We start from the raw sequence: 16,436 nt of genomic DNA, 5'->3' as shown, positions 1-16,436 counted from the left end.
CAGTTCTGCTAAACTTGTGATGTGGCAATATCTAAAGTTTTCCAATCTTAAATGAGGACGATTAAGACAAACAGAACAGAATCCTGTTCCATCTCTGCCCATTCTTCATTCATGTTTAGCACCAAAGTTTGCCTTTTTTTGGAAAACTATGGAGTTTGAACTAATGTAGAATTTTTTCCACCTAGTTGAAGTTGGAAGGTCAATTGTGAGCCCCGGGTCCATTAGCTCACAAGTATATAATTCCAAGGACTGATTAAAATAGTGGACAAATAAGGATTTTCAAGTAGTTTATCATTTATTATTTTTGCCATTTTCTTAGTATGTGGGACGGTTTGGTATAAAGTGAGAAAGTATGTACAAAATCACCTTGTCAACTGTAAACTGTTCTGTGATCTGAATAATATTAATACTAGCAACAACAGCATCAATTATACACAACTTATATAGCACTTACTATGTGCTGGGAACTGTTCTAAGTATTTTACATATTTTCCCCTATTTAATCATCACTGAAGATGAGAGTAAGTGTTATGATCATTCCGTTTGACAATTATGGGACTGGACACAGGGTAGTGAAGTAACTTAAGATATTCCAGTTAGTATGTGGCATAGAGGGGATTGAAATGCTGGCGGTGTGGTTCCAGAGTTGAGAACAGAGATATAGGGAGCCCCCATCTCCTTTCGGTAGCATTCTGAATGTCACATAGTTAGAAAATATCTGCTTCTAACTAGGCCGGAAGTAGATAAGAAGAGTGTTGCTCATTTGATTTAGATGTTTATGAATCTGATAAGCACCTGTGATTTCATCTGCCTGAAAGGAATTTAGAAATGATGGCAAGTATGGTGCTCATTTTAATTTGATATGAAACACTTCCACTGTCTGATTCGTTTTGAACAGCTTTATTCTTCTAGCAATATAAAGAGCATTTTTAAAAACAGAGGGTAAAATGTAGCTTTCTATAATATTTATCCTTTAAACTATTGCTTTTCTATCTCTTGGTTGAGTTCTTGGATTAATGTGGTCAAAAGGCTCTTACAGAGAATAAAAAGGGAGCTCATTCACATGGACCTGGGGTTCCACTCACCACAGGTTCTCTTCCAGACAGTGACACTGACTTGTACCATTTCAAGAAAAACAGTCCTGTGTTTTCACGTTTGTCAGTTTTACTTATTACAGCTGGGCCAACTAACTGTATGTTACCAGGTTAGAGTGAGAAGCCATCCATTCGTGTGTAGAGTTGAGAACCATGATTAGTGCAGCAAACTGAGGTGCCCTTTTTTTTTTTTAAACATCTTTATTGGAGTATAACTGTTTTACAATAGTGTGTTAGTTTTTCCTTTACAACAAAGTGAATCAGTTATACATATACATATGTTCCCATATCTCTTCCCTCTTGCATCACCCTCTCTCCCACCCTCCCTATCCCACCCCTCTAGGTGGTCACAAAGCACAGAGGTGATCTCCCTGTGCTATGTGGCAGCTTCCCATTAGCTATCTAATTTACATTTGGTAGTGTATATATGTCCCTGCCACTCTCCCACTTCATCACAGCTTACCCTTCCCCCTCCCCATATCCTCAAGTCCATGCTCTAGTAAGTGTGTGTTTTATTCCTGTCCTACCACTAATCTCTTCATGACATTTTTTTCCCTTAGAGTCCATATATATGTGTTAGCATACGATATTTGTTTTTCTCCTTCTGACTTACCTCACTCTGTATGACAGACTCCAGGTCCATCCATGAGGTGCCCTTTAAAGAAATTAAGCACTTCAGTCAATGTGTTCTCATGTCTTTCTCCCCAGCATACAACCTCAGCCTTATAACTGATGGGTCTAAAAAGGTCTCTCGTAGCATCTCCTTCTGCTGTAATGAGATACACAGTAAAAGCCCATTTGATTCCAAAGAAATGTCTTATTTTATTTTTCCTCCCCTGTTGGAAGGATGCTTCTTTGGCCAGATGAAATTAATTTACTCAAAAGGCTTTCTTTTAAAAGAAAAAAAGAAATTTTCATTTCTTATGTCTTCCCTAAGTGCCCCACTTTGGTTTGACGGGGGCGAGTTGAGTTCTCTTCACTGGTAGAATAAGCTCTTAACACCTCACTATCTCTTCCAAGACTGATCATCACCTTTACTCACAACACCCCTAGACGAAAAAGTCTTAGAGGAAGAAAACATGAAATAGGAGGCAATAATAAATGTCTGTGTTCTAAAAAATTTTAAGTGTCAATAAATGAAAGTTGCTATAAGGCTCTGGGTGCCTGTTGAAATTCTTGGCAGTGTGACATTCAGGACATACATGTTTGTTCCACACTGTGCACGAGACAGCTTTGCTGGGATGATCGTCTGGGTTAGCAGGGGAAGTTTGCCATGTAAAGCCTCTTCCGAATCAGCTGTTTCCCCTTAAGCGCTTCCATAGGGCTTAGTAAACATCTCTATTATGGAACCGAAGGTATTGCAAATTCTTTGAGGAGAGAATTATATCTTATTCACTTAAGATAGTGCCTAAAACACACTTGGTACCTAATGAATATTGGTAGAATGGTGGGAAGATAGGACATGTCCATAAACAAGAAGAAGAAGAGCTTTTCAGACAGAGAATATGATGTGAACAAAGGAAAGACTTAGAAAACTGTGGTCGAGGAATCATCACATAGTTCAGTTTGGTTATAATATAATGTGTGAAGACGCTTTTGGAAGCAACTGTTGAAAAAGTAGAATAGGCGGGATTTCACAAATCATTGTCAAGTTGGGGGTGGTGGTTAATAGATGATCCCTGAAGTTTGGAATGTAAAAGACCAGACCGATGTCATCTCCTTGAAATAAATTGAATTTCTTCAGTTTGAGAGGAAAACAGGTTTAAGAGAGAAGGAATATTCCCTTCTGAAAAGTTGAGTTTGAGGTGCCACTAGAATCTCCAGATGTAGATAAGGAAATGTAAGTGGAAACAGGATGAGAGGCTCAGGAAAACAGGGTCAAGGCTGGAGGAAACACACTTGGCAGTGAGACCTGCACAGGTGATTGTGCAAGCGAGGGTCAGATGAAGTTGGTGACAGGGAGAAGGAAGCTGAGGGGAGAAGAGCTGAGGACAAAACGTGAAGGGCTGGAGAAACAAGGACAACCAAAGCATGAGAGAGGGAAGGAGCAATGAGAGCCACCTGTCTCAGCATAAAAGGGAGGCATGCTGGGGAGGGAAAGTGCAATGCAGCACCGGGAAGTGGCTGGGTTTTGCCATCAAGAGTTGAGTTCAGGTCTTACTCTATCACCTGTTAGCCGCAGGATCTGCAGCCAATTACATGAGCTCTTGGACCACAATTTCCTTACCTTGGCAGTTGTGGTGTTAATTTAAATAGTTTAAACGTACAGTCTTTAAATAATACTTTAAAAATTACTCTCGTCTCAAAATAATAACCAGTAAACTGGAAGATTTCGAGTTGTCTATATTTCTTATGTACATGCAAGCAACTATATTGCAAAATATGTCATTTAAAAAATGTCTTATAATCCATACAAAATTGAAGATTTAGGAATTTTTGAATTACATGTTTTGATACACTGTCTTTTGCCCACTGTCTTCGGAATAAAGCGCTTGGAGTTTAAATATAATTCTCTTTGTCTGATCAAGCTTAATTTTTTGAGCACCTGCTGTATACCCAGCACTTTTCTAGCTCTTTTTACTGAACCCCTCTAACTAAGGCTTTTTCTTTCCAATTCTTAGGGTATTTATTAATCTGTGTTTCCTTTAGCCACCATAAATATTCTTACCAACACTTTTGAAACCATTTAAAATGTATAGTGTTTGTGATTTTCCTAGTACAGTCCATTGAAAATGCTATATTTTATTCTTTCTTTCTGGGAGAAGCAAAACTATTGTTATTTTCTTGGGAAATATTTGCAAATTTTTGCCTCAGAAAATATTATGCAGTATAAAGTTACTTTTTCCATGTCTCAAATCATTGATAAAATGCATTTTAAATGGCACTTTAATGTACTGATATTTTTTCTTTTGCTAGAAAAAGAAACAATAACTTACACTTTTTTAATCCTTTTTATTAGGGTACTACATTAAGAAAAATACTCCTGAATCGGTACTTTAGAGGCGATTATGGTGTCTGTATGAACGGACACCTCTCTGGAGCCTACTGCAAATCTGCACAAGGAGGAGGCAAGACATCATTTTTTCCTTATTTTCGGATTTTTAGAGCGTGTCTGCATGCCGTTGTTACTCTAGTATTTTACGTAACATAGCACAAATATAAAAATCATTTAAAGAGCACTATTATCAGCCACAGCAAAAATAAGAAGATTCTTCCATTTGCGCCAACTAGGATGGACCTCAAGGGCATTATGCTAAAGTGAACTAAGTCCGACAAAGACAGGCACCACATGCTATCGCTTACAAATGTAATCTAAAAACACCAAACTCCTAGACGCAGGCATCAGATTTGTGCTTGCCCGAGGCAGGGAGTGGGGAGTAGGGGAATCAAGGGAAAGGGGTCCAAAGGAACAAACTTCCAGCTATAAAATAAATAAACCCAGGAGATGTAATATACAACACGATGACTGTAGTTAACAATACTGTACTGTATATTTGCAAGTTGCTAAGAGAATAGATCCTAAAAGTTCTCATCACAAGGAAAATAAATTAACTTTATGAGATGATGAATTTAATTAATCTTATTGTGATCATTTTGCAATATACCATATATCAAAGCATTATGTCGTACACCTTAAATGTACACAATGTTATATATCATTGATATACGATGTTATATCTAAATAAAACTGGAAAAATAAATTTAAAAAGCACTATTAAAAACCTTTGTACAGTTTGGGGTTCATAAAACAATGGATTTGAACATTAGAATTAATTTTGCCTTCTGACAAAGGTTTATTTGTTTTTCCTAATCACAGGAAGCTTTTCTGGACAAGATTCGGATAAGATGGGGATATCCATGTCAGATATTCAGTGTCTGCTGGATAAAGAAGGTGCATCTGAACTTGTCATCGATGTTATAGTGAACACCAAAAATGACAGAATTTTTTCGGAAGGCATTTTACTTGGCATTGCCTTGCTTGAAGGAGGAAATACACAAACTCAGGTACTTGCTTACCACCATGACCATTTGTTACATTTTGTTATTCTGTATTTCTTATTCACTTGTTATAGAAACCCAGGGAAAGTAATGTTTTTTCATTAAGCTTCTCGTGACTATCCCTCCACCCAAAAACAACCACATTTTCCTTCTATATTTATTTGATTTGCTGTAGTAACTACAGAGCTTCACAAATTATTCGGTGAAGCAGAACATTCCTTAGCAGCATCATTTCTAACATGATACCAGAAATTCTGGTTTGCTTAGGGAACTTTTAGGCTTACTTTCAGCAAATTAGGACAACATTTTGACTCATCAAAGAATTAAATGTAGAAGAAAAAGGATTAAGTGCATTAATTAAATGAGGTCATATATATAAACTCTTCGCACAGTATTTGGCATTAAAACAAGTTCCCATAACATTCCCCACCCATCTCAGATACTTTTGCAGAAGCTCAGAACTCCAGCTTTCCCTTTTGCCCCAAATCTCCCAGCCTCGTTACCCTGCTGCCTCTCCCTGCTTTCACTGCCGTGGGGAGAGCAGAGCCATGTCTTCCTTCTTCATTCTGGTCGCTCGTTCACCTCAGGAGGGGTGACTTGAGTCATCATGCATCTATTCAGTGCTCTGCTCCAGTGAGCGCTGAGCTCACTTGCATGCAGGACCGGACCACTGCCTCCAGAAGGCACGCGTTTCACTTCGAAATTCCTGCCAAGTTGTGCCTGGACTCCCCCCCCCACCCCCCCGCACCTAAAGGCAGAGCTCGCTCCTTGTGTGGTCCCCAGAGTTGGGAAGTGTCCCCAGGGAACAGGCATCACCCTCCAAGCCCTGCCGCTCACTAATCTGATATGTCTAGGTTTGCCTTGGTCAGGATGGAAACGATGCTTACAACTAATTGGAAAATCCAGAATCCATTTTCCCTCATCATGGCAAGTAGAAGCCACATCTAATTAAACACTAAAAAAAAAAAAAAAGTTACCTCTAAAGATGTCTCTCCAAAACACACGTTATTCTCCTGCTTAAAATCAGTCACTTTCCCTGTAAAGGCAAACTCTACCGTAGTCCATAAGATCCTTCGTGATCTAATCTCTTCAAGTTTTCCATCTTTCCCTTCTTCTTCCATCTCTCCCCTCCCCCATCCCCTCTCTTGTGCACCAGCTATACTAAGCTCTTGTAGCTCCTTAGATGTGTTGTACCGTTTCTCATGTCACTTTCTCCTCTTCAAGGACTCAACTCATGAACTTCTTTTGGAAGCCTTTTCTGATCCTATGTCCCACTGGGCAGAATTGTCCACTAGGTACTGTACTTCTGCTCTATCCTGCAGACATCTTCAGCAGCATTTCCACCACTTTATTGTGCCTTTTCATGAGTTCATCAGGCTCTGTCTAGTAAACTATGATTCCTTAGAGGTTGAGACCACATGTTTTCCATCTTTGTATCCCTTGTGTCTGGCACCATGGCTGGCCCAGCTTAGGGATTCAATAAATGTTCAGGAGTGAATGGCTCTATGAATGAATGGTCCCAATCAACTTCTACCTCATTCACAAAGTCTTCCCTTTCTGGTTGGGGCCTTTGGGACCAGTCCTTTATCTGAGCTCCCATAGCATTTGTTTCTTTGATGCTCACTTGGCACTTTGCCTGTGCAGCTTTGTTTGCTTGTTATTTATCTGCTTGTTATTTGCTTTCTTATTAGTTCATGGGCCGTCTTGGCACACAGCTTCTGTAGTCCTGAGGTAGGAATCTGATCCCCTTCCTTAATTTCTATCCTCCTAGCTACATAAATCAATTTATATGTTTAATATACTTTATTAGAGAATGGTTGAGGGGGAGGATAGAGGAGGTGTTTAGATTACAATTTCAAATTGCACGCTAATAATAGCAACAATGAAAATAATACCTCCACCAAGTGCTATTCTTGGTGCTTTCTGTGTAATAACTTGGTTAATGCTCACAAACAACCTGTGTAGGAACTTGTGTCCTATCTCATCTTAACAAAGAAGAATCTGAGATACACCTAAGCTCACATAGCTAGTTATGTAGATCAAGCTAGGATTGGAACCCGTGCAGACTGGCTCCAGAGTCTGTGCTGTTAACCACTACAAACATCTCCTTTCTAAAATATCCTTCTACGGCCTCACGCCTAGGAAGTCTCACTGGCTGATCACCGAGCCTCACACCCTGGTCTTACTTCATCTCTCTGGTTCCTCACTTCATTTCTCTTCTCTGTCCTCTCACCTCTCATTTCTAGTCTCCTCCACCCGCTTCTTGGGGGAAAGTCCTTCCTCTGTCACATAGATCTGTTTATCTATCACCCGTGGCTCCCCGCAAAACCTTAGAGTTTCCTCTTATACTCTGAAACTCATGGAGGTGCTTCCCCAGTCAAAGCCCACCTCTTTTGTGAGGTAAATCGTTATGCTACCTGTTGAGATTATATACACATATAAAAAACATACTGGTTATCTTTATTAAAATCATACTGTTAGAGCCCTGGTTTTTAAAAGTCAATGTAAATCATCTGATATTTTGAGCTTAAGGGGTTATTTTATAAATTTAGTGATTTACAGTCAAAGAATCTGGATTTAAATCCTAGCTCTGGGCTTCCCTGGTGGCGCAGTGGTTGAGAGTCCGCCTGCCGATGCAGGGGACACGGGTTCGTGCCCCGGGCCGGGAAGATCCCACGTGCCGTGGAGCGGCTGGGCCCGTGAGCCATGGCCGCTGAGGCTGTGTGTCCGGAGGCTGTGCTCCGCAACGGGAGAGGCCACAACAGTGAGAGGCCCGCCTAGCACACACACACAAAAAAATCCTAGCTCTACCCACTTACTACTTATATAATATTGGGCAAGTCGTTTACATTCACCAAACCATATTTTATTGATCTACAAAATGGAAATAAGAATACCGTGTTCATCACACAGTTGCACTGAAAGAATCAACGAGATAATATATGTCAAGGAACAACATAAATTATAAAACTTTGTTTTAATAGAACCACAAAGTTCTATAACTTCCTCATTAATATGTAGGAATCCCTTTCTAACCCCATTATATTGAAGATATTAGGATTCAAGCATCAGCTTAATTTATGGGACCAGAGAGGTCTCTGAATGCTGAATTTATCCTTTGAATTAACAGAACCAGCTTGACTGTTTCACTGTGGTTGCTATGGTTACTGTGGCTTTTTGGCCTGCTTTCTTGAGTTGTTGCTAGCCCTCTGCTTAGAGCTTCCCCCTTGTAGGTATGAAGGCAACTTGTAAGACTTCAGGAAACACTCTGAGAATATGCATCGCCCACATCACAAATTGCAGGACAGGCATCCATTTCAAGGCCGGTTGTCATTAGAGTCTCACCTATAAGTTCCAGGACCCATGAGTCATGGTTTCCGGAAAGCATATCTGCAGGAGCCAAACTCCCCAAAATTGACTGTTTAGATATATTGGATTATGGTCAATTCTAGTTGATCTGGAAGTCATTATTTCTTCAGATGTTTTCTTCCCATTGTCTTTCATCAAGGTTATATAACTCTTTTTTATCAGTACAGTTCCTGGAATTATTATCTTTATTAATTTTTTTTTTACTTTCTCTTGTTTGTGTTGCATCTATTCCAAGGTTTTAGTCTTAATAACTTACAATTTCCCCACCCAGTGTGAATCCTGACTTCTCTGGAGTGTATCACCTTTCCCATCTCCTACCTCTTCGGTTACTTCCTGAAGTCATTAAGCAGACCATGATTAGGGCAGATATTCTCAAGTTTCAGTATTTCCACCTCTCAGTGAGATATGTTTTATCATACTTTGAGTGTCGAATCCTTTCTACATCATTATTCACTCTAAAGCAGAATTCACTTTATACATTTTATGGTGGGCTTGCCCTAGACCCCATGCAAAGCAACGTATCTAATAAAGTACCAAAAGAATTTAGTGCCTACTTATCAGTGGGATCCTGTGAGTGAGGCTGCCATGGTAACACATTCTAAATTAAAAGTACTATAATTTAGACAAAGAGAAAAATAACTCTTTGTAGACTCACATTTACCGTCAGAATAGTGGTTGTTTTCCATGCTAGATTACGAAGTCACAAGGGCAGAGACTGTAGTTGTTTTCCCTGCTTGTCCTATCCCTTCATAGCATGGGACCTGGCCCATAGTAGGCCTTCAATAAATATGTGTTGAATCAAAACATGACTTCATAATAATATAAAAATCAAAGAGCTCTTTGCATATCACTTCTTACAGTACCTTTGTAAAATTTTAAAACAAATAATCAGTAAAGTTGAATTCAATAACATGAAATTATGTTGGATTTTAGTGGAAAGTGCTAAGCAAATACAAGCTATTATTAGGACACAGTAAATAGTACAGGAGACTAGCAAAGCTGTCAGTTTATGAAATAATCGTGGGCAGCACATTAAATATAGACTTTTATCCATAATGCTTATGTTTATTTCAAACGTAAAAGCATTATTTTCTCCCCTTGGGTATAGATGTCTTAAAATATGTTTTCTTGCAGTATTCCTTCTACCAGCAGTTGCATGAACAAAAAAAGTCAGAAAAATTCTTCAAAGTTCTCTATGACCGAATGAAGGCTGCTCAGAAAGAGATAAGATCAACAGTGACAGTTAATACCATAGACTTAGGTAACAAAAAAAGGGATGATGACAACGAATTGATGACATCTGGCCCACGAATGAGAGGTAAAGAAATAGTTGAGTATTGGGGAGAATAGAGTGAGAGAAAAGAGGGGCAACACAGTTTTTAGATCTCTCTTATGTTTTTCATCTCACTTGTCTTAGTCTAATTATTCCAGCTGTGACTCTGTTTATGGAACTCCATCCTTGAATTATTGTGGTCATGGGATTGACCTTGAAAGAGCTCTGTAGGGCCAAGCTCAAGCAAGGGCTTATCAGTGCAAAGCAACAAGTGACATGAAAATGTTTGATTTCATTGTGAAATTTATGGTAAAGAACAACTGCCCAAAGCTTCTGAATGTTCATGAAATTTAAACTGTAAGAACAGGAATTACAGCACTAAACTCTATGAAAGATTTTTGGTATTTGGAATAATGAAGTCATCAGTATAGTAAATACAGATCATCTAAATATTTACATTTTTGAAGTTTGCCCTATTTTCCCACCTTCTCGTATTCAAGAACTCTGACATTTTATATTTATCAGAAAGACAGGAGCCCTTCTAAAATTGGCTAAGCATTAAGATCTTTTTTTTAATATCCCAGTGCAAAGTTAATTTTTTAGTTACTACCTCAGATTCTTTTTGGGAAATTCTTGCACCTCTTGTCAGGTGATTTTAAATTCAATTGTTAGAGAATTTGGATAACTGTTTTTGTTTTTTTTTAATTAGCAAAAGGAAGTTAATTCATAAATATAAGAATGCTGCTTTATTTTCAGTAAGAGATTCATCATTACATTTAAAAGAGGGAATGAAAGGGCAATTAACAGAAGCTTCTTCGGCAACATCCAAAGCATACTGTGTGTACAGAAGAGAAATGGATCCAGAAATAGACATCATGTGCACAGGATCAGAAGCGGGAAACGCTGAGGAAAAGTCTGCGGAGGAAGTAACAATGAGTCCAGCCATTGCCATCATGCAGCCGATTCTGAGATTTCTTCAGTTACTCTGTGAGAATCACAACCGGGAACTGCAGGTATTTGTTCTATTTTGTGTGAAAGCCGAGCATACGCCCTATGATTATAGGTAATTAAATTCAAATAAAACTAACACGTAGTTTTGGAGAGAGTTTGGGAGAAATAATAAAAACAATAGTGCTCTTCTGAAATGGAAGAAACTTTGGCATCTAAGTGAAGAAAAATGAGAGGAAAATTCCTTTATACATGAAAAAAGATCAGGCTCCTACGGTATCATTCTTTGCATTTTCAATTCACATCTCTTTAGCCTCAGTGGGTATCATCTAACCTTAGGGCTCCGGGATTTGTTAAGTAAGGTCACATTTGCCTCATCTGTATCTTTCATGGTTTTCTGAGACTGTGGAGGCTTTCATCATTCCCAACTCAGTTCATATTTCTTGACTGAGGATACAGAGTATCTTAATTAGAAACAGACTTAATATAGAAGAGGATTTTTTTTTTTTTTTTGCATTTGAAGTGTAGTTGATTTACAATATTGTTTTAGTTTCAGGAGTACAGCAAAATGATTCATATATATATATATATTTCCTTTTTTAAATTATTTTCCATCATACCTTATTATGAGATATTGAATAGTTCCCTTCGCTATACAGCAAATCCCTATTATTTACGTACTTTATATATGGTAGTGTGAATCTGTTAATCCCATGCTCCTAATTTTTCCCTCCTCCCCCCCCCTTCCCCTTTGGTAACCATACATTTGTTTTCTGTCTGTGAGTCTGTTTCTGTTTTGTAAATAAGTTCATTTGTACTATTTTCTTAGATTCCATATATAAGTGGTATCTCTCTAGATACACCCGTGTTGCTGCAAATGGCATTGTTTCAATCTTTTTTATGGCTGAGTAATATTCCAGCGTGTGTGTGTGTGTGTGTGTGTGTGTGTGTGTGTGTGTGTTACATCTTCTTTATCCATGTGTCTGTTGATGGACACTTAGGTTGCTTCCATGTCTTGGCTATTCTAAATAATGCTGCTGTGAATATAGGGGTAAGTGTATCTTTTTGAATTAGAGTTTTTGTCTTTTCTGGGTATATGCCAAGGAGTGGGATTGCTGGATCATACAGTAACTCTATGTTTATGGACCATCCACACTGTTTTCTATAGTGGCTGCACCAATTTACATTCCCACCAATAGTGTAAGAGGGTTCCCTTTTCTTCACACCCTCTCCAGCGTTTATTATTTGTAGACTTTTTGATGATGGCCATTCTGACTGGTGTGAGGTAGTTTGGATTTGAATTTCTCTAATAATTAGCAGTGTTGAGCATCTTTTCATATACCTGTTGGCCATCTGTATGTCTTCTTTGGAGAAATGTCTCTTTAGGTCTTCTGCCCATTTTTCAATTGAGTTGTTTGCTTTTTTGATAGTGAGTTGTATGAGCTGTTTATATATTTTGGAAATTAATCTCTTGTCAGTTGCATCATTTGCAAATATTTTCTCCCAGTCTGTAGGTTGTCTTTTTGTTTTGTTGATCGTTTCCTTTGCTGTACAAAAGCTTATAAGTTTGATTAGATCACATTTGTTTATTTGGTTTTTGGGGTTTTTTTTTTTGCGGTACCTGGGCCTTTCACTGTTGTGGCCTCTCCAGTTGCTGAGCACCGGCTCTAGACGCACAGGCTCAGCGACCATGGGTCAGGGGCCCAGCTGCTCCACAGCATGTGGGATCTTCCCGGACCGGGGCACAAACCTGTGTCCCCTGCATTGACAGGTGGACTCTCAACCACTGTGCCACCAGGGAAGCCCACATTTTTTTTTTTTGCTTTTATTTATTTTACCTAGGAAGACTGACCTAAGAAAATATTGCTACAATTTATGTCAGAGAATATTTTGCCTATATTCTCTTCTAGCAGTTTTATGGTGTTATGTCTTATATTTAAGTCTTTAAGCCATTTTGAATTGATTTTTGTGTATGGTGTGAGGGAGTGTTCTAACTTCATTGATTTACTTGAGGAAGAGGATTTTGTACAACAGTGAATTAATATAAATTGTAAATTAATATAATCCTGGCCTTACATCTTCTTTGGTACATGTTTTGTTGTCAAATAGATGAACTTAGGTGTGCCTAGGAATTTTGGCCCCTTTGTTTTGGGCATCATTTGTACATGCTGCTTATGTCACCATAGAAAAACCACATGAATGGTGACATCATTTCTAAGAGCACAAATCCAGTATTAGAGTGACAGCAGAGTTTGAGCTGTGTTTTCTAGTGAGCATCTAAAGTGCAGGTGTTCTGAATTGGTAAGAGAGGGTAGATTCATATTAACTGGATTGCATATCCTCCAAGGAGATGAGACCCTCAGGAATTAATGAATGGTGGAAGCCATGACTCTTGTGGACCGCCCCACCACAACTTGTAGAGGGCTGCTGCAGAGCTGTCAGCAGGCAAAGACCAAAAGCTTTATTTGCAGAGGGAAGATATTGAATATGTGCCTGTGCACTTATCCTGACCCATGTGGTCTGTCCATGTGGGAAGTGGATGTGTAGTATCTGATCAAACATTTTACTGATAGGAATGTGGGATCAAACAATTTGGAAAATGCTACTTATAAAAGACTTCTGTTTTTTGTTGTTGGTGGTGGTTTTTGTTTTTGTTTTTTGGGGTTTTTTTTTGCGGTACACAGGCCTCTCACTGTTGTGGCCTCTCCCGTAGCGGAGCACAGGCTCTGGACACACAGCCTCAGCGGCCATGGCTCACGGGCCAGCCACTCCATGGCATGTGGGATCTTCCCGGACCAGGGCACGAACCCATGTCCCCTGCATCGGCAGGTGGACTCTCAACCACTGCACCACCAGGGAAGCCCCAACGCTTTTGTTTTAATACGAATAAGTGTTAGCATTATTCACAATAGCTAATATGTAGAAGCAGCCCCAGTGTCCATTAACAGATGAATGGATACACAAAATGGGGTGTACACAAAAAATATTATTCAACCTTAGCAAGGAAGGAAATTCTGACATGCGCTACAACATGTATGAACCTGGGGACATTATGCTAAGTGAAATAAGACACACAAAAAGACAAATACTGTGTGATTCCACTTGTATGAGATAGAGTAGTCAAAATAATGAAGACAGAAAGTAGAAGGGTGGTTGTCAAGGGCTAGGGAGAGGGAGAATGGGGAGTTGTTAATAGGTGTAGAGTTTTAGTTTTACAAAGATGAAAGGAGTTCTAGAAATGGATGATGGAGATGATAGCTAAACATTATGAATATGTTTAATACCACTGGACTGTGTACGCTTAAAAATGGTTAAGAGTAGGGCTTTCCTGGTGGCATAGTGGTTGAGAATCTGCCTGCTAATGCAGGGGACATGGGTTTGAACCCTGGTCTAGGAAGATCCCACATGCCGCGGAGCAGCTAGGCCCGTGAGCCACAACTACTGAGCCTGCGCGTCTGGAGCCTGTGCTCCGCAACAAGAGAGGCCGCAAGAATGAGAGGCCCGCGCACGGTGATGAAGAGTGGCCCCCGCTTGCCACAACTAGAGAAAGCCCTCGCACAGAAATGAAGACCCAACACAGCCAAATATAAAATAAATAATTAATTAATTAAAAGTGACACGAACCTAATTCATACCTAATTAAGCAAATCAGGAGAAACGTAAAAGCAGGTCCAGCTCCAGGCTCAGCAGGATTTAGAGATTCAAATATCTCCAGGAGCCAGTTTCTCTCCACCTTTCCCTCATGCTTTAAAAAAAAAAAAAAAAGGTTAAGAGTAAATTTTATGTATATTTTGCCATAATACAAAAAAATGGAAAAAAAATCACAAATGCAAACTAAAAGGAAAAAGAATAAATGGTAGAAATGAATTCAAATGAATTAAATAGTAAATTAAATTAGTGAAAATAAGTAATAAATTAAAATAAAATAAAAGTTTCCATCTTTGCTTACCCTTTCACCAGGTTTATTCCCCCATGAAATCACTCTTTTTTGTTTGTTTGTTTATACAGCAGGTTCTTATTAGTCATCAATTTTATACACATCAGTGTATACATGTCAATCCCGATCTCCCAATTCATCACACCACCACCCCCATCCCACTGCAGCTTTCCCCCCTTGGTGTCCATACGTTTGTTCTCTACATCTGTGTCTCAACTTCTGCCCTGCAAACTGGTTCATCTGTTCCATTTTTCTAGGTTCCACATATATGCGTTAATATACAATATTCATTGTTCTCTTAATGACTTACTTTACTCTGTATGACAGTATCTAGATCCATCCACGTCTCAAAAAATGACCCAATTTAGTTCCTTTTTATGGCTGAGTAATATTCCATTGTATATATGTACCACATCTTCTTTATCCATTTGTCTGTCGATGGGCATTTAAGTTGCTTCCATGACCGGCTATTGTAATAGTGCTGGAATGAACATTGGGATGCATGTGTCTTTTTGAATTATGGTTTCCTCTGGGTATATGCCCAGTAGTGGGATTCCTGGGTCCTATGGTAATTCTATTTTTAGTTTTTTAAGGAACCTCCATACTGTTCTCCATAGTGGCTGTATCAATTTACAGTTCCACCAACAGTGCAAGAGGGTTCCCATTTCTCCACACCCTCTCCAGCATTTGCTGTTTGTAGATTTTCTGATGATGCCCATTCTAACTAGTGTGAGGTGATACCTCATTGTAGTTTTCATTTGCATTTCTCTAATAATTAGTGATGTTGAACAGCTTTTCATGTGCTTCTTGGCCATCTCTATGTCTTCTTTCCAGAAATGTCTGTTTAGGTCTTCTGCCCATTTTTTGATTGAGTTGTTTATTTTTTTGATATTGAGCTGCATGAGCTGTTTATATATTTTGGAGATTAATCCTTTGTCCATTGATTCGTTTGCAAATATTTTCTCCCATTCTGGAGGTTGTCTTTATGTCTTGTTTATGGTTTCCTTTGCTGTGCAAAAGCTTTCAAGTTTCCTTAGGTCCCATTTGTTTACTTTTGTTTTTATTTCCGTTACTCTAGGAGGTGGATCAAAAAAAGATCTTGCTGTGATTTATGTCAAAGTGTATTCTTCCTGTGTCTTCCTCTAAGAGTTTTATAGTGTCCAGTCTTACATTTAGGTCTCGAATCTATTTTGAGTTTATTTTTGTGTATGGTGTTAGAGAGTGTTCTAATTTGAATCTTTTACATGTGGCTGTCCAGTTTTCCCAGCACCACTTACTGAAGAGACTGTCTTTTTCTCCATTGTATATCCTTGCCTCCTTTGTCATAGATTAGTTGACCATAGGTGCATGGGTTTATCTCTGGGCTTTCTATCTTGTTCCATTGATCTATGATTCTGTTTTTGCACCAGTACCATATTGTCTTGATTACTGTAGCTTTATAGTATAGTCTGAAGTCAGGGAGTCTGATTCCTCCAACTCCATTGTTTTCCCTCAGACTGCTTTGGCTATTTGGGGTCTTTTGTGTCTCCATACAAATTTTAAGATTTTTTGTTCTAGTCCCGTAAAAAATGCCATTGGTAATTTAATAGGGATTGCATTGAATCTGTAGGTTACTTTGAGTAGTATAGTCATTTTCAGAATATTGATTCTTCCAATCCAAGAACATGGTATATCTCTCCATCTGTTGGTATCATCTTTAATTTCTTTCATCAGTGTCTTATAGTTTTCTGCATACAGGTCTTTTGTCTCCCTAGGTAGGTTTATTCCTAGGTATTTTATTCTTTTTATTGCAATGTTAAATGGGAGTGTTTCCTTA

At 38.8% G+C, this 16,436-nt stretch overlaps 1 protein-coding gene across 2 annotated transcripts in view; it reads left to right on the top strand.

Moving 5' to 3' along the window:
* ITPR2 (inositol 1,4,5-trisphosphate receptor type 2) overlaps nt 1-16,436 on the top strand; it is a 526,733-nt gene that overhangs the window by 351,318 nt on the left and 158,979 nt on the right. For both annotated transcript variants that reach the window (XM_059081164.2, XM_059081169.2), the window contains 4 exons: nt 4,054-4,162; nt 4,912-5,099; nt 9,597-9,780; nt 10,492-10,748. In XM_059081164.2, coding sequence (XP_058937147.1) covers nt 4,054-4,162; nt 4,912-5,099; nt 9,597-9,780; nt 10,492-10,748 — 738 coding nt within the window. The remainder of the gene's footprint in view (nt 1-4,053; nt 4,163-4,911; nt 5,100-9,596; nt 9,781-10,491; nt 10,749-16,436) is intronic.

The sequence above is a fragment of the Kogia breviceps genome, chromosome 12, assembly GCF_026419965.1.
Source record: "Kogia breviceps isolate mKogBre1 chromosome 12, mKogBre1 haplotype 1, whole genome shotgun sequence".
Taxonomy (NCBI): domain Eukaryota; kingdom Metazoa; phylum Chordata; class Mammalia; order Artiodactyla; family Physeteridae; genus Kogia; species Kogia breviceps.
This window is presented reverse-complemented; position numbering and strand designations above follow the sequence as displayed.